Consider the following 22,113-nt stretch of genomic DNA (forward strand, 5'->3'; position numbering starts at 1 on the left):
CGTGATTCGTTTTTAAAGTTTAAAATGTATTAAGAATTTAGAATCATAAATACTCTTGATATTTTTATACTACGTAAATATATGTAGGCATATTTTTGAAAAATTGTCCTTCATTTTGAATCCATATTTATGGTCACCGTAGTTATAATATGTATGTATATCGTCGTTCTGCAAACGAACTCTCTAGAAAATAATTTATGCAACCTAAAATACGCGGTTTTGCATTATCTTGATACGTGGTTTTGCATTTTTTTGATACGCGGTTTTGTGCTTTAAACGACGACCGCGTATCGTCATTCTGTAAAACGGAGTAACTGACATTTGCTGCCAAAAATTGGGTTTACTCACACAAGCTCTTGGCTCAATCCTTATTATCCTAGAAATGCGATCGCTTTACAAAAATGAGAACCATTTTGAAATATGAGTGTTTTTCCTCTCTAGAAAATAATTTATGCAACTCGACATACGCGGTTTTGCATTATCTTGATACGCGGCTTTGCATTTTGTTGATACGCGGTTTTTGTACTTTAAACGACGATATGTATGTCATACATAAGTAGTAAATTGCAGATTTATTACATTAAACAATCAATAAATGTATGCTTATTTATAATTTTTGTAGTTGCTATAACGAATTCAACATTGTTATCTTCCTGCTGCGAAAGAAATCTGAGCGCTGCTATTTCCGCAAATGTACAACCACCTATGAAAAATATCATAATGACGCGAGGAATGTTGAGAGCTGAACCTTCGATTGGAGTAGAGGAATTGTGACGACCTCCAATACATATTAACTGTGCTTGAAAGTCTTCAAATGTTGGTCCTGGCAAATTATTTATTTGACTTTTCAATGATTGCCACCCTAACGGTTTTATAGTCTGTTCGATAATACGAGCAGTGAGAGGTGCATAAAAGCTGTGTACATAACTTATATCTTTTGGCTCCACTTCCACAACGTCATCTACTGTTAAATTAAGAGTCTGAAAGAAGGCGATGGTGTATTACATATTCCGAATTTTGATTTGATTAAAATTTACCTTGCGCAGCACTGCGTAAGAGCGTGATTCCGACTGAGTGTAAAGAAGACCAGCCTTTTCCAGATTGCTTATTTTCAGCAGAACATGAAGACCATATACCTGAACCAACTCGCGTTTGTAATAATTTAAAACCTAAATGAAGAATTTGAATTTATTTTGTAACAACGGTTTTTCTTACTTATTCAATATTGACCTTCTCTTTGAACCCCGAGGCGGCCGCGCATTGCATAGACAACAGACGCAAAACTCTCCGGATGTCTGCTTTTTTTGCAATTAAGCCTTCAATATAGGCACTGGCTTTATCTATGTCTTCGCACATCATAAACTCTTGCTCGGCCGCAAGATCGTCAGAAAAATCGAACGCATCTAGTTCTTTTCGGATTAATTCAGCTATCGAAGTATGCACTGCCACAGACTGTTTTTGTGCCAACAAAGCCGGCAATTTGTCTACAAAGCGTTTCATATCTTGTACAGATGCATCTTGCGCATTTGTATTCATTTGGGAACTAATTTCACGCGCATTCCGAGAAAGAATTTTGCCAACTTCATTAAAGTTTTTATTTCTTAATTCGGCGTATAACTTTTCTCCTGAATTCAAAAAGATAGTCTTTTTTCCGGATACAAGTTGAGGCTGTGCTGGGCTTTGTTCTTCTGCGCGTGAGGTAAAGTGTTCAGCAGGTAATGAAAGTTGGTTATTTTTAATTCCGAAAAATTCATCGATTAATCCTTCATATGTTAGTTGAGTAGCTAAACCACTAAGAATATCAATGGAGCGATCCAGAAGTATAATTTGATCTATTAGCCCTTTATCGCCATTCCAAATCTTTTCCTCCGCGCCTAATTGTTTTGCATGCTCCCAAACCCTTTGCGAATTGGCGCCTTTCCCATAAATCTTTGGTATACGTCCATAGAGACGTTGTAATTGTACCAAGCCTACAGCTGCCTGATACAAGACTGTCGGATCACCATCTACTTCAACATCGCGGAAAGCGAAAGACATTTCCATTGAAACAATGTCATTGTCTACGGGCAGGAAATTCCACTCCAATTCTTTTATTTGGGTAAAATTATCATAAACTTTTAAATTCTCCAAGTGTTTGATACACAAGCAGGACCTTCTTGGTACAAAATAAATGTGAAATTGCCGATTTTTATCTAGATTTTTTTTTACATGATCGGCTAATATGTCCATTAGGCAGAGTTGTGATCTAACGACGTATATTACATTACAGGCATCGCGCGGTAGCTGTGTTTCAACACCGAATTTTAGTAATTTAACACTCCGTTCAGAAAACAGGTTTGGTGAGGCCACCAAACCAAGAGGGCCCAGTATTTCTTCATCCAATAACAGCAATTTGGGACCATCAATGAGCTCCAAGAGATTAACAATCTCATTACAAGCGGATTCTTGAAGTAACTGAATATTTACACGCTGACTCTGCAAATATTGAAACATTTGATCGCAATAAAGATAGTATATAGTAACAATTATCCCGCTGAAGGTAAAAATAAAAGGCGTTCTGTTGTTTTTAGGGATGAATCGATACAGTACATCCAAGTACATACTCGATACTTTTCTCAATTTACCAAGTACTTTTGTACTCGATACTTTTTACAACGATTCCCATTATCGAAGAAAATGTACTTGTATCAGAAGCGCAAAACTTACAGCGCGTGTACAAAGCTGTCAAGACAATAAAGAAATACGTATTAGTTGTCAAAAACGCAATGTATGGAAATGTATGAATTTATTAGGGGTCTTCATATAAAGTGATAAAGGGATAAGGTAATTCTCTAGGGTGGGGTAATAACCCCTAAAACAGGTGCGGAAAAGTCGGGAGGGGTTCCAAACGACGCGTTTCGGCCCCCCTAATAACAATCCGGAGGGGGAGATAATATTATTAACCATTTAAAAGTTATGAACAAAAAACTTTTGTTAAATTTCGTTGTTTTCTATGAGCAAATGCACTAAATCACCAGTTTCCACTTTTAAAACACTACTAAAACGTTTCCGGTTATTTTTTATGCAAACCAAATCATTTATTCACTTTTATTTTATATATTTCGTTAATAAAAAATTATTATAACCTCAAATCGTGGGTATTGCCACTTTATTTCACATTTCTTTGCGCTATTATACTCAATTTACACTATACACTTCTTCTTCTTCTTTTTACTTTCATCTAAAGATATTGTAACCAAAATATAATAGCAAATTTCGCTTTACCATCGCGCGATTTTTTATAAAAAATTTTCATTATTTATCGAAGTATTGATTTTTATGCAAATTAAAAAATTTTCATTATTTATCGAAGTATTGATTTTTATGGAAAAAGCCCCGCAAGCGAAAATTTGTAATAAAAAATCGCGCGATTTTTTATTAAAAATTTTCATTATTTATCGAAATATTGATTTTTATGGAAAAAGCGCCGCAGACGAAAATTTTTAATAAAAAATCGCGCGATTTTTTATTAAAAATTTTCATTATTTATATATATATTAAACGAAAGAAGATACCGAAAAGCATTGAACAGTGCACACATCTCATAAGGAAAAGTGAATTATTACGAAATACTAATACAGTGGCAGCACTATAGCTATTTTGGAATCTCGCGTTTCAGCTCGCAAAGATTGTCAACTTCTTTTTAATAACAAAATAATCTATCTTAGGTTGATAAAACTATGTGTTTCTTTAATAAATAAGTTAAATTATATATTTTAATAGTGTTGAAAAAGTGAGAACAGGTGATTTAGTGAATCTTTGTCGGTGTAATTGCCCATAGAAAACAACGAAATTTAACAAAAGTTTTTTATTCATAACTTTTAAATGGTTAATAATATTATCCCCCCCCCCCCTCCGGATTGTTATTAGGGGGGGCCGAAACGCTTCGTTTGGTACCCCTCCCGACTTTTCCGCACCTTTTTTAGTGGTTGTTACCCCACCCTAGGGAATTACCAGGGATAAATTGCTTTAATTTATCAGTTTATCCGCTTTCTTTCATGACGTACCTTGGTAAACAATTGCACAAAATTGTTTATTATTCAACTTATTTGGCTAGTTACGTTTCATTCATACCTCGTCCGTTGTGCAAATTTTCTTTTTTTGTGTTCGTAACAAAATCTACCACCTGGCAACTTGTCAGAGTAGAATTTTGCTGAAATTTATGCGTTTATCCACCAAAATCGTTTGATAAAGTGATAAACATTGGTTAAATAGATTTCCATACAAAGTTTGACAGTTCATTTATCAAAATGATAAACTTATTACTTTATCAAGTTTATCAAAAGTTTATCACCTTTGATGAAGACCCCTATTAGTTGAAAAAGTGTGCATGTATTGCTTTTGTTATGACAGTATTGTCTGGTGCAAACCCTAACTAACTTAGGGTTTACACCAGACAGTATTGTCAAGACAATTATGTCAAAATGATATGTTTGTTGTAAACACGGCGAATTCATATTACAACAAAACACATCATTTTGACATAATTGTCTTGACAATATTGTCCGGTGTAAACCCTAAGTATGTTATTATGCTTCAGTTCTTCTTTGAAAAGCAACTCATTAGAGGAATGGGAAGATATGCGGACTACATTTCCGCAGCTATATAAGCAAGCCCGTCTATACATAAGTTGTTGGGTCATCTGTCCTTTGCGAGAGGCTTTTCTCAAAAACAGGTATAACTACATCAAAGTTTCGAAACCACTTATTAGGAAAACACTAGGAAAAGTTAATGTTTTTGCGAAATATAACAAAAAGGAATTATTTTCTTAAACTTATTTTATATGAAAAAACTATATCGTCGATGTTTTTGCAAAACCGCCCATCGACCAGTTGCAAAACCGCCTAAATCGCCGTGTTGGCAAAAATGAGATTTGGTAACCCTGAAATCCAGGCATCGAGATTTATGCATACAAATTGTTAAATCGATACTAAAACAACAGATTTGTAAAATAATAGCTAGAGAAAAACCGCCTATCAAGGCAATGCCTTCAAAGAATAAACCGTTTTTTTCGCTCTACTGTAAAATTTGAGTGCCGTAAGATAGGCGGTTTTGCAATTGGGCGATGGGCGGTTCTACAAAAACATCGACGATATCTATTAATCTTGTCAAAACATATTCTATTGTTTTTGAAATCAAATACTATACAAAATAATTGTTGTCTTAAATTTTTTTATGACAAAATATTAATAGATAAATAATGCTGTAAAAACTCATATTTTTTGTGAAAAAAATAATACAATAATGTTGAAAAATATGCAAATTCGTAGTTATATGATCCCTGCAAAAATCGCGACTACTCCATGCATGCATGTAAAGAGTACTCCCTAAGGACCAAAGAGTAATCCAAAATTAACCACAATTCATATAAAAAATATGGTCCAATTAACATTGCGATGTCCTAGGGCAGGACCATATACTCCATCCCAACAATGGCATTGTTGTTATATTTTTTCGTTTGTACACGCTTTTGTTCTTCACTTCTCAAATGCTTTTTCGAAATTAATAAAAACCAAGACAAAAATTAAAAATTACATGTTGCCTCTGACGGCATTCGAACCCGAACATGCTGGGAGCTAAGAACTAACAGCGAGCATTTCTACACGTTCAGCTACAGCCAGACATGCAAATGTGCTTTCAAATGATCAACTTCAATCACATTTCGTTAAAACCCGAGCAGTGATCGGATAAAAACAATAAGCTGGCGCAGAGACACGAGTTGGTTCGCTACAGCATGACAGAGGCACACTTTTGTACGTACTCCAATTTACCACAAATAGACTACATGGTCCAACGATTTTTGCAGGGATACTGAGAAGGTATCGATACCTTGTTTGATACAAGTACAAGTACTGATCATGAACCAAAAAGACAAGATCACGTAAGAACGCGACGTTGTATTTGTAACTGGTTTTGAGAAAAAAGTTTGCGAAAGCGGGTTCGTCAGCTGAGCGTTTGTTTACATCACAAGCACCACTATTTTACACTTTTATTCAAGTAAAGAATAGTTAATTCAACATGACAACACATTTAAAAGCATTTTGTTGCATCATTTTACCTAAATTGTGCGTTTAAAGTGGCTGACAATAATTTTGGCTAATTTTGGTTTTCGTTGTTTTCTTTGATTTGTTTACTTTTCGCTCGTTTTCCAGTGAAACAAGATGGCGTAGAACCCGCTAAAAAAATCGACTTTTTTCACTCTCTTTTTCTTACGTGATCTTGTGTCCAGTGTTGCCAGAACTTTTTGGACGAACCGGCTAAATTGGCAAATAAAACCGGCTAAAAACGGCTAAAATATTTCAACTAAATTTCACATGTTTCATTTAAATAAATCACGAGTAAAAAGACTATTTCTTGGAGAGAAGTTACAAATTCGAGCCGGAAAAAGTTTTGCCAGCAAGAATTTGCAATTAGGAAAAACATATGATTGTGGCACATGGTTGGCTTTTTTGTCGACGATAATTTGAATAAACAAGTTCGTTAAATTTAAAAATTTACAAACTTGAGCGATTTTAAAATGAAAAATGTAAGTTAATACTTGTTTACTTAATTAATTTAGTTAATTCCAATGATTTGCAAGGTACTCGGCAAAAAAACTGTATTCTTAATCGGAATGCAATCTCAACCAGAGTCGATATAGTAAACCCGACAAAGAAATTGAAACGTATGTTGAAGAAAGTCAGAGTGACAAGATATATACACGTAGATCCTCTTTTTTGCCCCTCTGAAAGAATTTTAAAAATTCTATACATATTTCTTTTGTTTGAAATGCAACTGTGGACACTTTGTTGTTGTTGCTTGAGATTGAAAATGAAAATGTGTGTGTGAGTTTGTGAGTAAATTTAAAAATTAAATTGTTTGGAAACGTCAAGAATTTAAAATTGACTCTCAGCGGTTCTACCTTACTATATTTTTCTCATGGGTTTCTCTACATGAGAGAGAGTTTGGGAGCATTTTTCTTCCTATCTGATATTTTGAGTGATAATTCTCCCTGGATTTTCGACGAACAAACCTATTGTCTTCCCTACAAGCAGTGTTGCCGTTGTAGCCCTTTGGTGGCTAGATTTAGCTACCTCATACTTTTTTTGGCCACATAAATTTAAAATTGCCCCTAGCCCTTTTTTTAGCCCTTTAGAGAATTTATTCATACTTGGCATGAAAAGTTGTATATGCTTAATTTGTTTCTTTTTTTTTTAATTTGTTGAATGATTTTTTGAAATTGACAAATTGAAATTTTTTTAAGATGAATTTTTAAACCATGAAAGACTGATATATATATGTTCATATATGTATTGTATATTCCTTACGCTTTTATACATTTTATACATACATACTGTAAAAGTGTTAGGGCTGTTAACTTATCTATTCACTATAGTTTAACTATAGTTTAAAATAGATAAGTTTACGGCCCGTAATATGCTAATTTTGTTAAATGACCCATCAAGTCGATTGACCGTGTATGTTCTTGTGGTGTGATTGTGCCAGCATGCTGATGGCGTGAGTGGTGAAATTAGCTCAATTTTCTAAGTAAAAAGTATTTTGGCGGAAATTTCTTGCACTATCTGAGTCAAAGCCGTGTTTGTGGAAGATTAAGTTCACGATATTGCAGTTGTGAATTAAAAAAAAAAATTATGCTTAACAAAATGCTAGAAAAATTATGAACTTTCGGCTCTAAACATTTCGATCTTTCCTCGACCTCATTTGTAAAGAAATAAATATTATACCAGCATGGTAGTAAGTTATATGCTTCGAGCCTGATGGTACAATCACTTGGTGGAACCAGCAAGCTGGTGTCGTATATTTTCCCTTTTATACAAAAAGGTTTTTGGCTGGATAAAATATTAGCTTTTTTTTCAGAGTTCATTTGTTTTTATATACCATTACTTATTAAAAATGTTTGCGTGTATACTTATATATGTATATGTAAGTAAACAATTTTAGCTACCATTTTTAGCCACAACGACTTTTTTTAGCCCTTTTTTAAAAGGAATTTCGCGGCAACACTGCCTACAAGGCCTTTTCAGACTGACCGATTCTCAATACACTCAAATATAAACCAATACACATAAAAAACGCAGTAAAAATTTCCCTTCAATTTTAAGGCAGTAAAACAACGACCTTAAGTTAACATCAACCGAGGGGTGCAAAATCACAGTTACACAAAGAACTGGTCAGATTTTTCAGAAATCCCTTGAATCCTGATGTAAAATATGATGCCAAAAGACGGCAGATCTCCCATTTAGATGACCGGTCATATGACCGGCAGATGTCTCGAAGGATTCCCAGAGAGTTTTGCTTTACATAGAAATTTGTGCTCTTTTATTTTCATTTTTAGTCACTTCAGTGTTGGTTCCTTTAATTCAAGTTGGCATTCGGTTTTTTGGAATTTAAATAAGCTCTCAGCAACATATATACATATTTGAAATTTAAGAAAACAAGGCAAATAGCAAAACCGGCTAAAAACGGCTAATTTTTTTCTGCGAAACGGCTAACAAATCGGCTGCCGGCTAAATCGAAATTTCTCCGGCTGTTTGCTATCGTAACCGGCTAAATCTAGCCGGAAAACGACTAAAATGGCAACACTGCTTGTGTCTTTCGTTCATGAGTACTGATTTGAGTAAAGCCACGGTGCAGCGAACAAAGGTGGCGCCGTCAGTGGTACCGCTACTTTGGTTTTGCCGATTTTGACAGTTGTGGTAACTTGTAAATAAACCTTTCTTTACAAATCAGCGAAAGAGATATTTGAATTATAAGTGAAAAATCAGTTTAAATCGTGTTAATTTGCAATTTGTGAGTAATTTTTGAGTTGAAGACTGCGTAAAAACTAATACAATGAAGTGCTGTGTGTTAAATTGCGGCAACCGTCAAGATGCAAGAAGTGTAGATGCAAGTGTAGCGCTGGGACGAATCGCTGCATTTTGTGTACATAGTGCACGGCAAAGCCGTTCCCGAAATGTTTCTCTATTATTACACTAAAAGCATTTCCTCACAATGATTTTGTTTCTGCTCCACGCAGCCTCCATTAGCTAGTTAACTAATCAGACCCGCAGTTTTCTGCAGCAGCATTAATTGCAAAGCAATGGAGTGCACTAAAACGTTTGCTGAAGCAGCCTCAATTGCAAAGCAATGGAGTGCACTACAATGTTCACTGTTCTCTAACAGATTAGGTGAAAAATGCAATATTTTCGCATTTAGCAAAATTAAAACACGTTTTTCGCAGTAAAGTGAACTGCTTTGGGTGTTTCAACTCGTTCTTCTTTTTGCTCTATTCTTTGTTTACTTGTGGTACACAAATGTCACGCCCAGGACGGCGCAATCTTGTATTCTATCATTCTTGGAGTAAAGCTCGTCGGCGATTTCAAGCATCCGTTGTTGGTTACCCCAGCAACGAGTACATGTGTGAGTGTCGGGTTGAATGTCGGGTGCTTGAAGCTTGCCCGGCGACACTCAAGCATAAAGCGTCAACACCATTTGCAATTTCAATAAACCGCAACGTAAAAGCTTTATCTTCCGCGAACTTGCTCATTTTACATATCACAACAAACTAACACACTAATGCTTGTCAACGCTTTGCGCCACTATCAAACAGACCGCTTGTCAAGCGGTCGCGTTGATGGAAAATCAAAAATTTTTGATTTTCCATCAACACGAGCCGACAACAAGTACGTGTGACACGACGATCTCCGATTGCCTCGGTGGCTGGGGTAACCAACAACGGATGCTTGAAATCGCCGACGAGCTTAATACCTTGATGGCATGAACGAAAGACACAAGATCACGCGGGACGGAAAGAACGAAAAAAGTTATTTTCTAGCTGCCGAAATCTCGACGCCATCTTTGCTGTAAGAAGTAAACAACGAAGAGAACGGAGAAAACCGCGAAATTGTTGAACGCATGAAAAATCATTTTTATTATGCAAATTCTTCTAAAAATCATGCCGTTGTGTTAAATTATTCTTTATCTTATGTGTACACACGTTGTCACAAGCGAAAATGAAGAAAATTGCAGTAAAAAGCCACCACCAAATTGTAAACAACGAAGAAATGGAAATAAACGGCTAATGTCAAAATCGTTCAACTTTTTTCCTTAATGCGATTCTAACGGGCTAGTCTCCTGCCCGCGTGATCTTGGCTGAATTTCTTTATTCATTCTGAACGTTTGGAATAATCTTTTTTGTTTACTTATTCTTTAGAACGTTCCTGATGATATGTTAACGTATATTTCAAACACATTCTGTTTATTCTGGCTGTGAAATGAGATTATCCGGAATGTATAAAGAAACGTAGCCCTTGTCTTTTTGGTTCATGCCTTGATGGTGTCGATTTTTCCCTAGTTGTTTTTAATTGGGCCCTGTCACACGGTCAGTATTTATTGACGTGATCCAAGTATCGCGATATTTTTTGACGGTGTAGGATGCAGTATTGATGGATTGTGATCCATATCGCAAAACTTCTAAAAATTTTGAAATCTGGATCGTGGATCGCAATACCGTCAATAAATATTGAACGTGTAGCACTTTCAAAACGCGATCCATACATTTCGTCAGTACATCTTTTACTCTCATAATGCGAAGATCGGCTGTGCCTTCGCTCTCGGGGCTTAAAATCTTTCAAAACAAACTTTAATTAACATTGGAAATTTTAAAATATATGTGGAATGCATTATCTGTAAATTATACGTACAAAATAAAAACAGTTTCTTGCGTCATAATAAGCATTCAGCACAAAAATTATGCAAATACTGACGCGATAAATATTGAACATGTAGCATTCGTGCCATGAACAAAAATACAAGATCACGTAAGAACGCGACGTTGTATTTGTAACTGGTTTTGAGAAAAAAGTTTGCGAAAGCGGGTTCGTCAGCTGAGCGTTTGTTTACATCACAAGCACCACTATTTTACACTTTTATTCAAGTAAAGAAGAGTTAATTCAACATGACAACACATTTTAAAACATTTTGTTGCATCATTTTACCTAAATTGTGCGTTTAAAGTGGCTGACAATAATTTTGGCTAATTTTGGTTTTCGTTGGTTTGTTTGCTTTGTTTACTTTTCGCTCGTCTTCCAGTGAAACAAGATGGCGTAGAACCCGCTAAAAAAATCGACTTTTTCCATGAACGAAAGACACAACGAAGAGAACGGAGAAAACCGCGAAATTGTTGAACACATGAAAAATCATTTTTATTATGCAAATTCTTCTATAAATCATGCCGTTGTGTTAAATTATTCTTTATCTTATGTGTACACACGTTGTCACAAGTGAAAATGAAGAAAATTGCAGTAAAAAGCCACCACCAAATTGTAAACAACGAAGAAATGTAAACAAACTCAACTTTTCAACTTTTTTCCTAAATGCGATTCTAACGGGCTAGCCCGCTTGATCTTGTCTTTTTGGTTCATGGACTTTTTCACTCTCTTGTTCTTACGTGAGCTTGTGTCTTTCGTTCATGCATTCGTGCGCGATCCATCAATCCATCAATATGGATCACGATCGAAATATCGTGATAATTACTGATCGTGTGACAGGGCCCTTATGCCGCATATTCGATTCAATGCCCGGATGTTTTTGGATGACGCTGAAATATATTTATCCAGATTTGTTTTTTAATGAACAAATATTTTAAACAGAAAGCTGTACTCTGAAGGAAATCATACAATGGATGTGGAGTCTTCTAAAGATCCTATGCGAGCAGCATTGAAAATGCTTATCCAGCATTCAAAGTAAGGAACTACGGCGCTTTGTTTGTGGCAGATGTTTCATACATTTTTGTTGCTGGCAGTAGTAGCATTAATGCTTTTTTTGTTATTTACAAATTAGCGGGTTTTCAAATGCACATAATAGTTCTGAAATGATTTTGCATATTCAAAAGGCCATATCCTTTGCAGTGCGACTTTTAGTGCGGACGATGTCTTGCGGGAATTTCGTACAACAAAAGAGAAACGCTCCAATCGCAAATTATTGAAAATTCTAGAAATAATTTCAAAAAACCAACCGAAGGCTGAGGAACATCTATTGGAGGTAGCCAAGTTGTTGGAAAAGTAAGTTTCGAACCCATTTATGTATGTATATTTTTATTTCAGTTAACATGGTCCGTTTTTCTTTTGCATCTATAGAAAAGACCCGTTTTATTGTTTGCTAAATTTTCTGAATCACTATTCTGAGTCAAACATAATGCAGTCAATGCGCAAGAAAGACATATCTACTTCAACCCCATTATTAAGTAAGAAAATGTTTGAAACTGTCACTCCAGACAGTGTATCAGAGGTGTGTCTATCTACATACACATTTATTACAACCAAGTTGCCTCATGCGGCTCAATGTATAATATTTTTATTAGATCAAGGAGAGAGTGGTGCAGGCAGCTACTGGAGGCCATACACGCCAAACGCAAAATAATTCTATAACGAATATTGTAGGAGGACATTCGCCAACTTCGTCGCTTTTTCCAACATGTAACAAACAACGTAATGATGCGCTTTGGGACTTCCAGACGGTAGATAATCTTCAATTTCAACAAAGCAATATCAGCGCGATACCTATCAACAGCCAAGAAACGTTGCTTCTGTACGACCTTATATACTGTTTAACAGGTATGCGTGGCTCATACATAACATCCGAAGAAAGTGGGCAGAGTGGTGGTCTTAAATTTAAGATATCCGAGCAGATCCACAGTTCACTAAGAGATATCGCTCAGGAGATGTTACCTTTAGCATCATACTACACGTGTGTTGAGCAGTTCATACAAAATGCGAGCTTCTCAGATTGCGGGCAAGTGCTACAAGCTTTGAGTGAAGCTCTGAGGAGTATAATACATGATTATTATGTAAATAGATTTTCTGGTTTAGCTAAATATTGGTTTTCACTAATGCTTTATTCTCCTAAATGAAATACTATATAATTTTATACATACATTATGCATACATATGTATATTGTTTACTTTTATATAGTTGCTGTTAGCACAGTTAGAGTCGGAATTAAATGCTGGTAACTTAACGGTCCATAAAATGTTGTTTTATGTGCGTCCCACTCTAAATACCATGGAAGTCTTGGCAGGTGCAGTTTCGGACATTTTGGTGGTAATGTTGTTTTATGAAAGCTAATGAAGATAGTTTAAAGTTAAAGTTGATGTTTTTGTGCTAACAGAACGAGCTACGTGGTGGCCAAGCCTTGACGCTTCTATTTAATAAAATCAGCGCTCTGACTGGTGACGAAGAATCACAAAAATTTGTCATTCAATTAACGCAATTAGCGGCAGTTCCTTACATGGAAATATTGCAATTGTGGGTCCAAAAGGGAGTAATTTGCGATCCACAACAAGAATTTTTAGTCGAAGACAATGAGGTTATTCGTCGCGAAGAGTTGCCTGATCATTATTCAGCTGATTATTGGGAAAAACGGTAAATGATAAAATGTAATAATCACTAAACATACATGTGTATTTGTTAATACAATTCTTTTATAGTTATACAATACGTCGTGAACGTATACCATGTTTTCTGGAAAAGGTTTCGGATATAATACTCCGTACTGGCAAGTACTTGAATGTTATTCGTCAGTGTGGCAAGAAAGTCACTCCACCGCAATCAATGAATTTGCAGTTTTCGCCCACAAATCAAAATCACATCAATGTTATTCAGAATGCATATAGATTCGCTTCTAAGAATCTCCTAGAAGTATTGCTTAAGGAAAATGACTTGATGGGGCATCTAATGTCAGTTAAACGGTATTTATTATTACACCAAGGTGACTTTATCACGCAATTTATGGATGCATGTGAGGATGAGCTTACAAAAAAATGTTGATAAAGTGTTACCAATGACATTGGAAAACTTGCTGGGACTCACATTGCGTTTGTCATCTGCGAAACATGATCCATATAAAGACGATGTACACTGTGAACTATTAACATATGACCTAGTCACACAAATGTCGAAAATCATGAATAATGAAGAAGGTGTGTTGAAGTATTTATACATACATACATATATTAAAAAAAAAAAATAATTAATTAAATTTCAAATTAAATGATAGGCCTTAATGCAAGGATGCATTGTAACGTTAATTTTAGCGTTTACCAAAATAAAGTAATCGTTTCTGTTGAAACGATTCAGTTTTTTATCGTTTATGTAATTATCAAAATAATTCTATTTTTAACCGACTTCCAAAAAAGGAGGAGGTTATCAGTTCGTCGGAATATTACTTTTTTTCATGTTATGTATGTTACCGCATAACTTTGGATCACGTCAACCGATTTCGATAATTCTTTTTGCAATAGAAAGGTAGTGTCTCAGAGGTGGTCCCATACTAATTTGGTTTAGATCCGATCATTGGATCATGAAATTTATATACATATATATATATATATGTGGTGTAGTGGTAAGCAGTGCACGCTTTCACTCATCAGCACCTGGGTTCAAACCCTGGTCAAAGCAACATCGCAAAAAATATAGAAAAAGGTTTTTTCTTAACAGCGGTCGTCCCTCGGCAGGCAATGGCAAACCTCCGAGTGTATTTCTGCCATGAAAAACAGCTTCTCATAAAAATACAATCGCCGTTCGGAGTCGGCGTAAAACTGTAGGTCCCTCCGCTTTGTGTGACAACATCAAGGCGCACACCACAAATCGGAGGAGAAGCTCGGCCAAACACTAACATATGTGTAAGCGCCAATCTATTATTATTATTATATATATTTTTAAGTCGGTTTTTTTATGCTAAAAATTACTTGTGTTATATATGTTGATTTTTGGAGCTTTACGGCCGGTTAAATAAAAAGCAAAACAAAGTTTTCTTTTAGGAGGATAAACTTTTTATTTAACCGGCCGTAAAGTTCCAAAAATCAACTTATATAAGAGATTCCAAATTTTGGCTCTAGAAAAACAACTAATTCTATTTTAGTTTTTAACGAAAAGAAATTCCATCCGTAATGCTGAAGTTATAGCATGCATTTAGGTGCTAGGTGTTAATAGCGAGCTGGCAATGGCATACAACAACACCTTTTCGTTGATTTATTTTGTTTCGATGTTAACGATTGATGATTTATTTCGTTCAACGTTAGTTTGTTGAGCATCTCTGCTTTAATGTCTTTATTAAATTAAGTCCAAAATTTGTGTATAACAGGTGATGTCCCTACTTGTTAAACGATACTTCTAAACTATTTATTTATTTTTGGAATTTCTTTCAGAGTATTGGCAGTTGCATGACCGACTGGACTTAAATGGGTTGGAATGTTTTGCGTTTAGATACGAAGTGAAATGGCCTGTTTCTTTGGTGCTGAACCACATAGCAATATCCAAATATCAAATGCTCTTTAGGCAGTTATTCTATTGCAAACATGTTGAGCGACAGTTATGCAAGTAAGTTGAAGAGAATCAGTTCAAAACGTAAGTGTTTACACATCAGCTTGGAATGAAGATTCAGTTGGATTCGAAGTAGGAAAATATCTTGTTTATGTCATTAGGAACACGAAACTTCACACCAAGTTGAATTTATACACAGGGCAACATTAAAAAAAAAAACGTTCTCATCTCCAAACAGACATTGTAAATGCTCCCTTAAAGCTGGAAATCTTGAAATATAAATTTTGCTAGTTCAGCAAAAGTTTCAAGGCTTTTTCGAGTTTAAGGGAATAAACCGAATATATCATAAGGGTATACTTAAAATTAGATTAATATTAAATATTTCTTTCGCAATATTCTTTTTGAATTATTTTAGAATTTGGAAGGAGAACTCTATAGCCAAAAAGTTTTCGCCACAGGCTGCAGAGCTTTATCGTTCAGCATTTACATTGCGCCAACGTATGATGAATGCTGTTCAAAATCTTGAATATTATATGATGATAGAAGTTATCGAACCTAACTGGCACATTTTTATACAGAATATGAATAAGGTACAAATAAATACGTAATGTATGAGAGTGTCTAATAAAACTATAAAAAAAAGAATGTTTACTACTTAAACAATCTACTGCAACCATGACCTTTGCAAATTTGTTTAGGAATTAAGTAAATCAAGAAAAAATAATTTTATTTTGCAATATCATATTTTGTCGCGTAGTCATGGAAATATCACAGTTTGAATAAATTCTCATTTAAAATAGTATTATTTGATTTGTAGAAATATAGAAATGTTGTTGTTGTTGTTGTTGTAGCAGCATACAAATTCCCCAAAGATATAGAAATATTATTATTTTATTCAGTGGTTTCACCTTAATTAATTTTCTTTTGTTGCTCAACGGATTTATTGATAGTAATTTTGAACAAACTTTTGTTAGAGAAAACTTGTTTTTATTTAGGCCTTTTAAAATCGACAAACGACAGCTCAATTATTCAACATTTCAAGAATGTTGAAAATTTGTTCATGTTCATGACCAATCAATGGAAATATGATTTGATCCGGTAAAGAATATTTGCATTTTTTCAAATACAACTTTTTAAACATGATAAGTGGTTTTTACGCTGCGGCGTCTCTCGAAGATAATATAAAAAAGAAACTAAAAAACTATCAAAAATCGAAAGAACGTATTTTGATTAGACACTTTTCATATCGCACTCCTAGATCTAAAGTGCGATCAACTGAAAAAAAATTTCGATTTTTTTTTTGCATAAATGAATTCATAGGACTTACATCCAATTAATGGAAATATTTTTTTCTTTGCGATTATATAAATTAACTAAAAAACTACGATATACCTGTTTATTAATTGCGTTGAATCTGTACGATCCACAAGCAGTTAAATTTCCCTCGCTGAATTTTGAGTTAGCTCACTTTAGATCTAGGTGTGCATAGTACATGCCCATACATGCAAAAAGAGGTAATTTGTTTATTTTTAAACATACCCATTTTAAATCTAGGTTGAAAACGTAGATGAAGTCCTTTCATTTCATCAGGACTTTCTGGACTCCTGCTTAAAGAATTGCATGCTAACGGACACAACGTTGCTAAATCGTTCAATTTTCAAGCTGTGCAATATTTGCTTGAAATTTTGTGAGTTCATACAGGTAAGTACGTCACGAATGCTTCCTTTACGTATAACTCATGTTGTTAAATGTTATTCCGAAAAGTTTCTATACGAAATATGGTAACAAATTTCCAAGTTGTCTGCACTTTTCATAACAGACCTCATGAATTTCATTATTTTGCGAGATATGCCTTGATTTTCTTAATTACTATTTTCTTTCTTGTACATGTGCATATTTTTTCCTTGTAATCTTCTGTTCCTATGCTTCGAAAAGAAATCCCAACGATTATTTCTTGACGCTGAGCTCAAGTCCATGGTTTGCGACAGTAACGACGAGGAAAATTCTGATTCGGAGGTTGATTCTTCGAGTCAGAAGCAGGTATAAATAAATACACACTTTATCTTAGCCGTCACACGCATATGAATATTTTTTATGTTCATTAACAAAAATGTTCATAAATTCTTACATGTACATGTATTTTTTTTTTGGATTCACTTATAGGTGAAACATTTCCTAATATTTTGCTTATACTGTTTTGTACAATTTTGTAAATAACGATTTTATATCTAATTTGTTGGCCAAATATTCAGCTTTATTGCGAATTTTATGTGAACAAATAGTCCCAAAATTTCCCAATTTGTTATTGTTTTGCCTGTTAAATTATGGAAAGATAGATTTACATAAGTTGCAAAATCTAATTTATGAAATTTAATATTTTTTTCTTTTTCAAGTCGGAATCATCTTTAACACCGAACGATACCTTTTCAGAGCGGGTAAAACGTTTTGATCTGGAATTTACTGGATTATTAATTGGGCTCCTCAAACAAATCAATGATGTGGCATCAGATAACCCATCGGATCGCTTTATAAACCTAGTGCATCGCATAAACTTCAATTCATTTTATAATCAGCAAATGGATAAGTTGTGTGCAAAAGACTCGATGATTTCTCATCAATAAACACACAAAGTGACATATTTGCAACCAATTTTCACAGTATTTCGAAAAACACAATTTATAGCTCGTTCTGAGTAAAAGTTTTTTTTTTTTATAGATATTCCTTATGTTTTATTATTATTAAGCACTCTTGTTAATAAACTATTCCTGAAAATTAACGGGAAACTACATACATATGTCACAAATAATAAAGCATATTAATTTGTTACGAAAAATATCGATATCTATGCTACATGCTTAGAAATATATGTATATATTTTTAAATAAAAATGGGGCACTCATGATTGCAATCAAGATAAAAACACATAACTTGGAACGCATTTGATTAATCATTATTTCATTAGATATCTTTTTTATGCCTAATTTTAAAAAATTTCTTCAATTGTTTCAAATAGGTAATTGTTGCAATATAAAATAATGTGTTATATAAAAAAAATTCCAAAAGTTAAATTTTTGCGACCGTGACAGGACTCGAACCTGCAATCTTCGGATCCGAAGTCCGACGCCTTATCCATTAGGCCACACGGCCAGCTGACAGTTTCTTGCTAAATGCCTAATACATACAAAAGCGGCAAACATGTGCTCTTTTGATGTTCGTTGTGTTGTGGCATAGTATATATACATCACTGATGAGCACTGCCTTGCCCGCGGGCAAAGCTCTTTTAAGCTTTCTAGAAAAATCTCTCTGCGCATCGCTGGTATACATGAACAGCGTTGCCAGGTAGATCTTTTTAACGTCATTTGGACGTTTTTTGTATGTTGTTGACGTTCGGACGTTTTTTGTGCAAAAAATTACATTTTTTAACTTCCCAGTAATTTTTCTTTGTTACTAAATCTTGTAATTATAACTGATACGATGCAAACCAAGCGTACGCGCATTTTTTTTGATTCTTGGAGTAAGGATCCCGCTCAAAGGCTGGTTTTGTAAACACTTGAGGTTACGAGGCTTATTGCAATGTTTGCAATTGCACATTACAAGCCAAATCAGGAAGAGCTCATCTATTGCAACACGCACGCTCGCAAAAGCACCCAGAAAGCTGTAGCAGCATAAAAAGTCTGAAAAAAGTAGGCGGCTCTTTTAAGACTTCATTGAAAATGCCATGACCGCAAAAAAGGCTGAAATATTGCTATGTTACTTCTTAGCAGAACGGAATTTAGCATTTTCAACAACCGACCACCTAACCAAATGTCTACAAGAGAAAAAAAAAATATTAAAAATCAACGCGATTCTTTAGCAATTTAAAACTTGGACATTATTACCCTGGAAAATAATGGGCTATCAAACAGATTTGCAGATTTTTTATAATTTTTGCACAAAGTTAGAAATGTGGATTTATATTTTGTTTGTTATATAATGAGCTAGGCTTTTATGGAAAAATAATAAACATTAAATAAACAAAAGAAAAACAACCACAATCGATCAAAATATTGATTTAATCAGGTGATCACAAGTGTACATATGTATACAATTTTTTTTATATTAACGATCTCAAACCAGTTTACAATGAATTTTTAATGTGCTCTGTCGAAATGATATTTTAATATTACATATATCTTGTGTACCTTTGTATACAATAAAAGTTTAATAAGAACAATTCTGTGTGCATACATTTGAAAAAGACGTTTTTGGGTAGGAAATGACGTTTTCCCAGACCAAGAGGGACGTTTTCTCATGCCGAAGACTTGGCAGCACTGTACATGAATGTTATGAACCAGTGTTGCCAGTTTACTGATTTCGCCCCTTTTTCGGAATTTTATGACTAAAAAGGGCGAATGGGATTTTCCATGATAAAAAAGAACAGTTTCCATAAACACCTTTTTGGCAGATACCCTGCAAAAATCGCGACTACTCCATGCATGCGTGTAAAGAGTACTCCCAAAGGACCAAGGAGTACTCCAAAATTAACCACAATTCATATAAAAAACATCCAATTAACATTGCGATGTCCTAGGGCAGGACCGTATACTCCATCCCTGCATTACATCAGAGTAGCACAAAACTACTCCAACATATTAACAATGGGATTGTTGTTATATTTTTTCGTTTGTACACGCTTTTGTTCTTCACTTCTCAAATGCTTTTTCGAAATTAATAAAAACCAAGACAAAAATTAAAAATTACATGTTGCCTCTGACGGCATTCGAACCCGAACATACTGGGAGCTAAGAACTAACAGCGAGCATCTCTACACGTTCAGCTACAGCCAGACATGCAAATGTGCTTAACAAACAATAAGCTGGCGCAGAGACACGAGTTGGTCCGCTACAGCATGACAGAGGAACAATTTTGTAAGTACTCCAATATACCACAAATAGACTACATGGACCAACGATTTTTGCAGGGTGGTCCAACGATTTTTGCAGGGATGGCTGCGTTCCTTTATACATTCCGGATAATCCCACTTCACAGCCAGAATAAACAGAATGCGTTTGAAATATACGTTAACATATCATCAGGAACGTTCTAAAGAATAAGTAAACAAAAAAGTTGATTCCAAACGTTAAGATTGAATAAAGAAATGCAGCTAATAGTTGTGCTTATTTGGGTTATCCAGCTCAGTAGCAAGATCATTTCTCACGGAAGCGGTCTGGACCATATGGGGAAAAGTACATTTAAACGAAATAATATTCACTTAAAGACATATTTTGCGTAAAGGAAATTTATTTTAAACAAGTTAAAAGAATCAATGACAGAATATATGTTTGTGTATACATTCATTTGTCAGTGCTACCAAACCGTACTGCCATATTATCAGGGACACAAACCAAAAAGAACGGATCATAAATTGAACCAGATCTTAATCAGGATCAGTTTGCCACTATTGGTGTATTCCGACCAAATTTGGTCGCTCCTTTTTCATTTGGTAGGTTGGTAGGCAAAGTAAGATTTTGGACGGATAGTTGAATTAAGTTTTTAAATTCTTAATTATAAAAATATATATTTCAAACATAATTTTGCATATAAATATTTGCCAATTGCACCTTTCAAACATTTGCCCATCCTGCCTTTAAAAATAAGAAACCTAATTGGTTTGGCCACTGATAGAGCCAATGTTATGGCTGGAGACTTGGGCGAGCTGAAAACATTATTGAGTGCAGAAACCGATTTATTTTATATAAATAAATATTTTATATAAAGTACACATTTCACCTTTGCTCAAACTACGCTTGTAAAAAATTGCCGAAAGCATTGAGACACTGTGCCGCAACATATACAGTTTCTTTTCCCACAATCCAAAGAGGATACATGAACTGAAGGAATTTCAGGACTACAGTTCGGTAAAACCCCACAAAATCTTGGGCATGTCTCAAACACGATGGCTTTCACTAGAAAGCGTTGTGTTAAGAATAGTTGAGTTATGGGATAGCTTAAAACTTTATTTTATTTCCTGCTTTTATGAAGTAAACTGTGTGCGATCTGCAGACCTGGCAGAAGGAATGTGTTGCGAAACCAATGCTATTTTCTATTTCTATCGGATATTTTGCCCATAATTAACAATCTTAACGAAGAGTTCCAAGCTGAAAGCTCTCGTTTGCCATACTTATGTGCAACTATCAAACCACATTCTCTTAATTTTGAGTAACTTTATTAAAAAAGATGCGATCAGTAACAATATTAATATTAATTTTAAAAATGAAAATAATCATATTAAAATATCTAAAATTTGTGTTGGAACGAAAGCTGAGATGTTTTTGGACCAAATAATAACACCATTAAGGTAGTTTCTAATGAAGATTTACCAATTTTACCTCTTTTGTTAAAGTTTCCCCATCTCATAGATTGCGATCCTGATATAATAGCCAGCGATCTGGATATTGATATATTTTAAGAAAAAGATTATTCTATTAAAAATAGAATGAATGAAAATAGCGTCATGCATCTCGCCAATTTTGTTTTTAATATAATTTCATTACTACATAGCTCTGCGGCTGCAGAACGCAAATTTTCGACGCTTTCTTTGATAAAAACTAAACTACGAAGTAAACTTAAGATTTACAGTATCAATAGCATAATGTTATGCAAGGAACTTGTAAACTGTTATCTCCTGCTTACCACAGGTGCCATGCCCCAGAGTCATCTTGCCAGACGCAGCTCCTCGGCTAGCTCAAGCGCAGATCGTAGGTCCCCAACCCGCTGCGTCAGGCCGTGGGGTGG

At 34.7% G+C, this 22,113-nt stretch overlaps 2 protein-coding genes and 1 non-coding gene across 3 annotated transcripts; 1 reads left to right on the forward strand and 2 right to left on the reverse strand.

Moving 5' to 3' along the window:
* Positions 1–540: 540 nt before the first annotated feature.
* LOC118752683 (vacuolar protein sorting-associated protein 33A-like) lies at positions 541–2,582 on the reverse strand. The gene is made up of 3 exons (XM_036487562.1): positions 1,231–2,582; positions 1,038–1,169; positions 541–980 (listed from the first exon to the last, which is right to left on the reverse strand). The coding sequence occupies exons 1-3, from the start codon at positions 2,491–2,493 to the stop codon at positions 576–578; spliced, it is 1,800 nt and encodes a 599-aa protein (XP_036343455.1). The 5' UTR covers positions 2,494–2,582; the 3' UTR covers positions 541–575.
* Positions 2,583–11,555: 8,973 nt separating this feature from the next.
* LOC118752684 (gamma-tubulin complex component 2 homolog) lies at positions 11,556–18,185 on the forward strand. Its single transcript, XM_036487563.1, is given in 13 exon segments — positions 11,556–11,762; positions 11,928–12,080; positions 12,156–12,306; positions 12,380–12,865; positions 12,991–13,119; positions 13,187–13,440; positions 13,506–13,833; positions 13,835–13,997; positions 15,225–15,396; positions 15,755–15,929; positions 16,894–17,040; positions 17,275–17,379; positions 17,733–18,185. Coding segments are annotated over 13 exon segments (2,556 nt in total). The 5' UTR covers positions 11,556–11,697; the 3' UTR covers positions 17,961–18,185.
* Positions 18,186–18,413: 228 nt separating this feature from the next.
* Trnar-ucg lies at positions 18,414–18,486 on the reverse strand. The gene has a single exon. It is a non-coding gene; the product is annotated as a tRNA-Arg (tRNA).
* Between the last annotated feature and the right edge of the window lie 3,627 nt (positions 18,487–22,113).

Source organism: Rhagoletis pomonella, unplaced genomic scaffold (genome assembly GCF_013731165.1).
Source record: "Rhagoletis pomonella isolate Grant_MI unplaced genomic scaffold, Rhpom_1.0 Rhpom_scaffold_01742, whole genome shotgun sequence".
In the NCBI taxonomy this organism is placed as follows: domain Eukaryota; kingdom Metazoa; phylum Arthropoda; class Insecta; order Diptera; family Tephritidae; genus Rhagoletis; species Rhagoletis pomonella.

Coding starts and splice junctions, on each gene's coding strand:
- LOC118752683 (XM_036487562.1), bottom strand. CDS start 2,493: ATGTTTCAATATTTGCAGAGTCAGCGTGTAAATATTCAGTTACTTCAA. Junction 1,170..1,230: donor CCTCGGGGTTCAAAGAGAAG/GTCAATATTGAA, acceptor TTCTTCATTTAG/GTTTTAAATTATTACAAACG. Junction 981..1,037: donor CTTACGCAGTGCTGCGCAAG/GTAAATTTTAAT, acceptor GCCTTCTTTCAG/ACTCTTAATTTAACAGTAGA.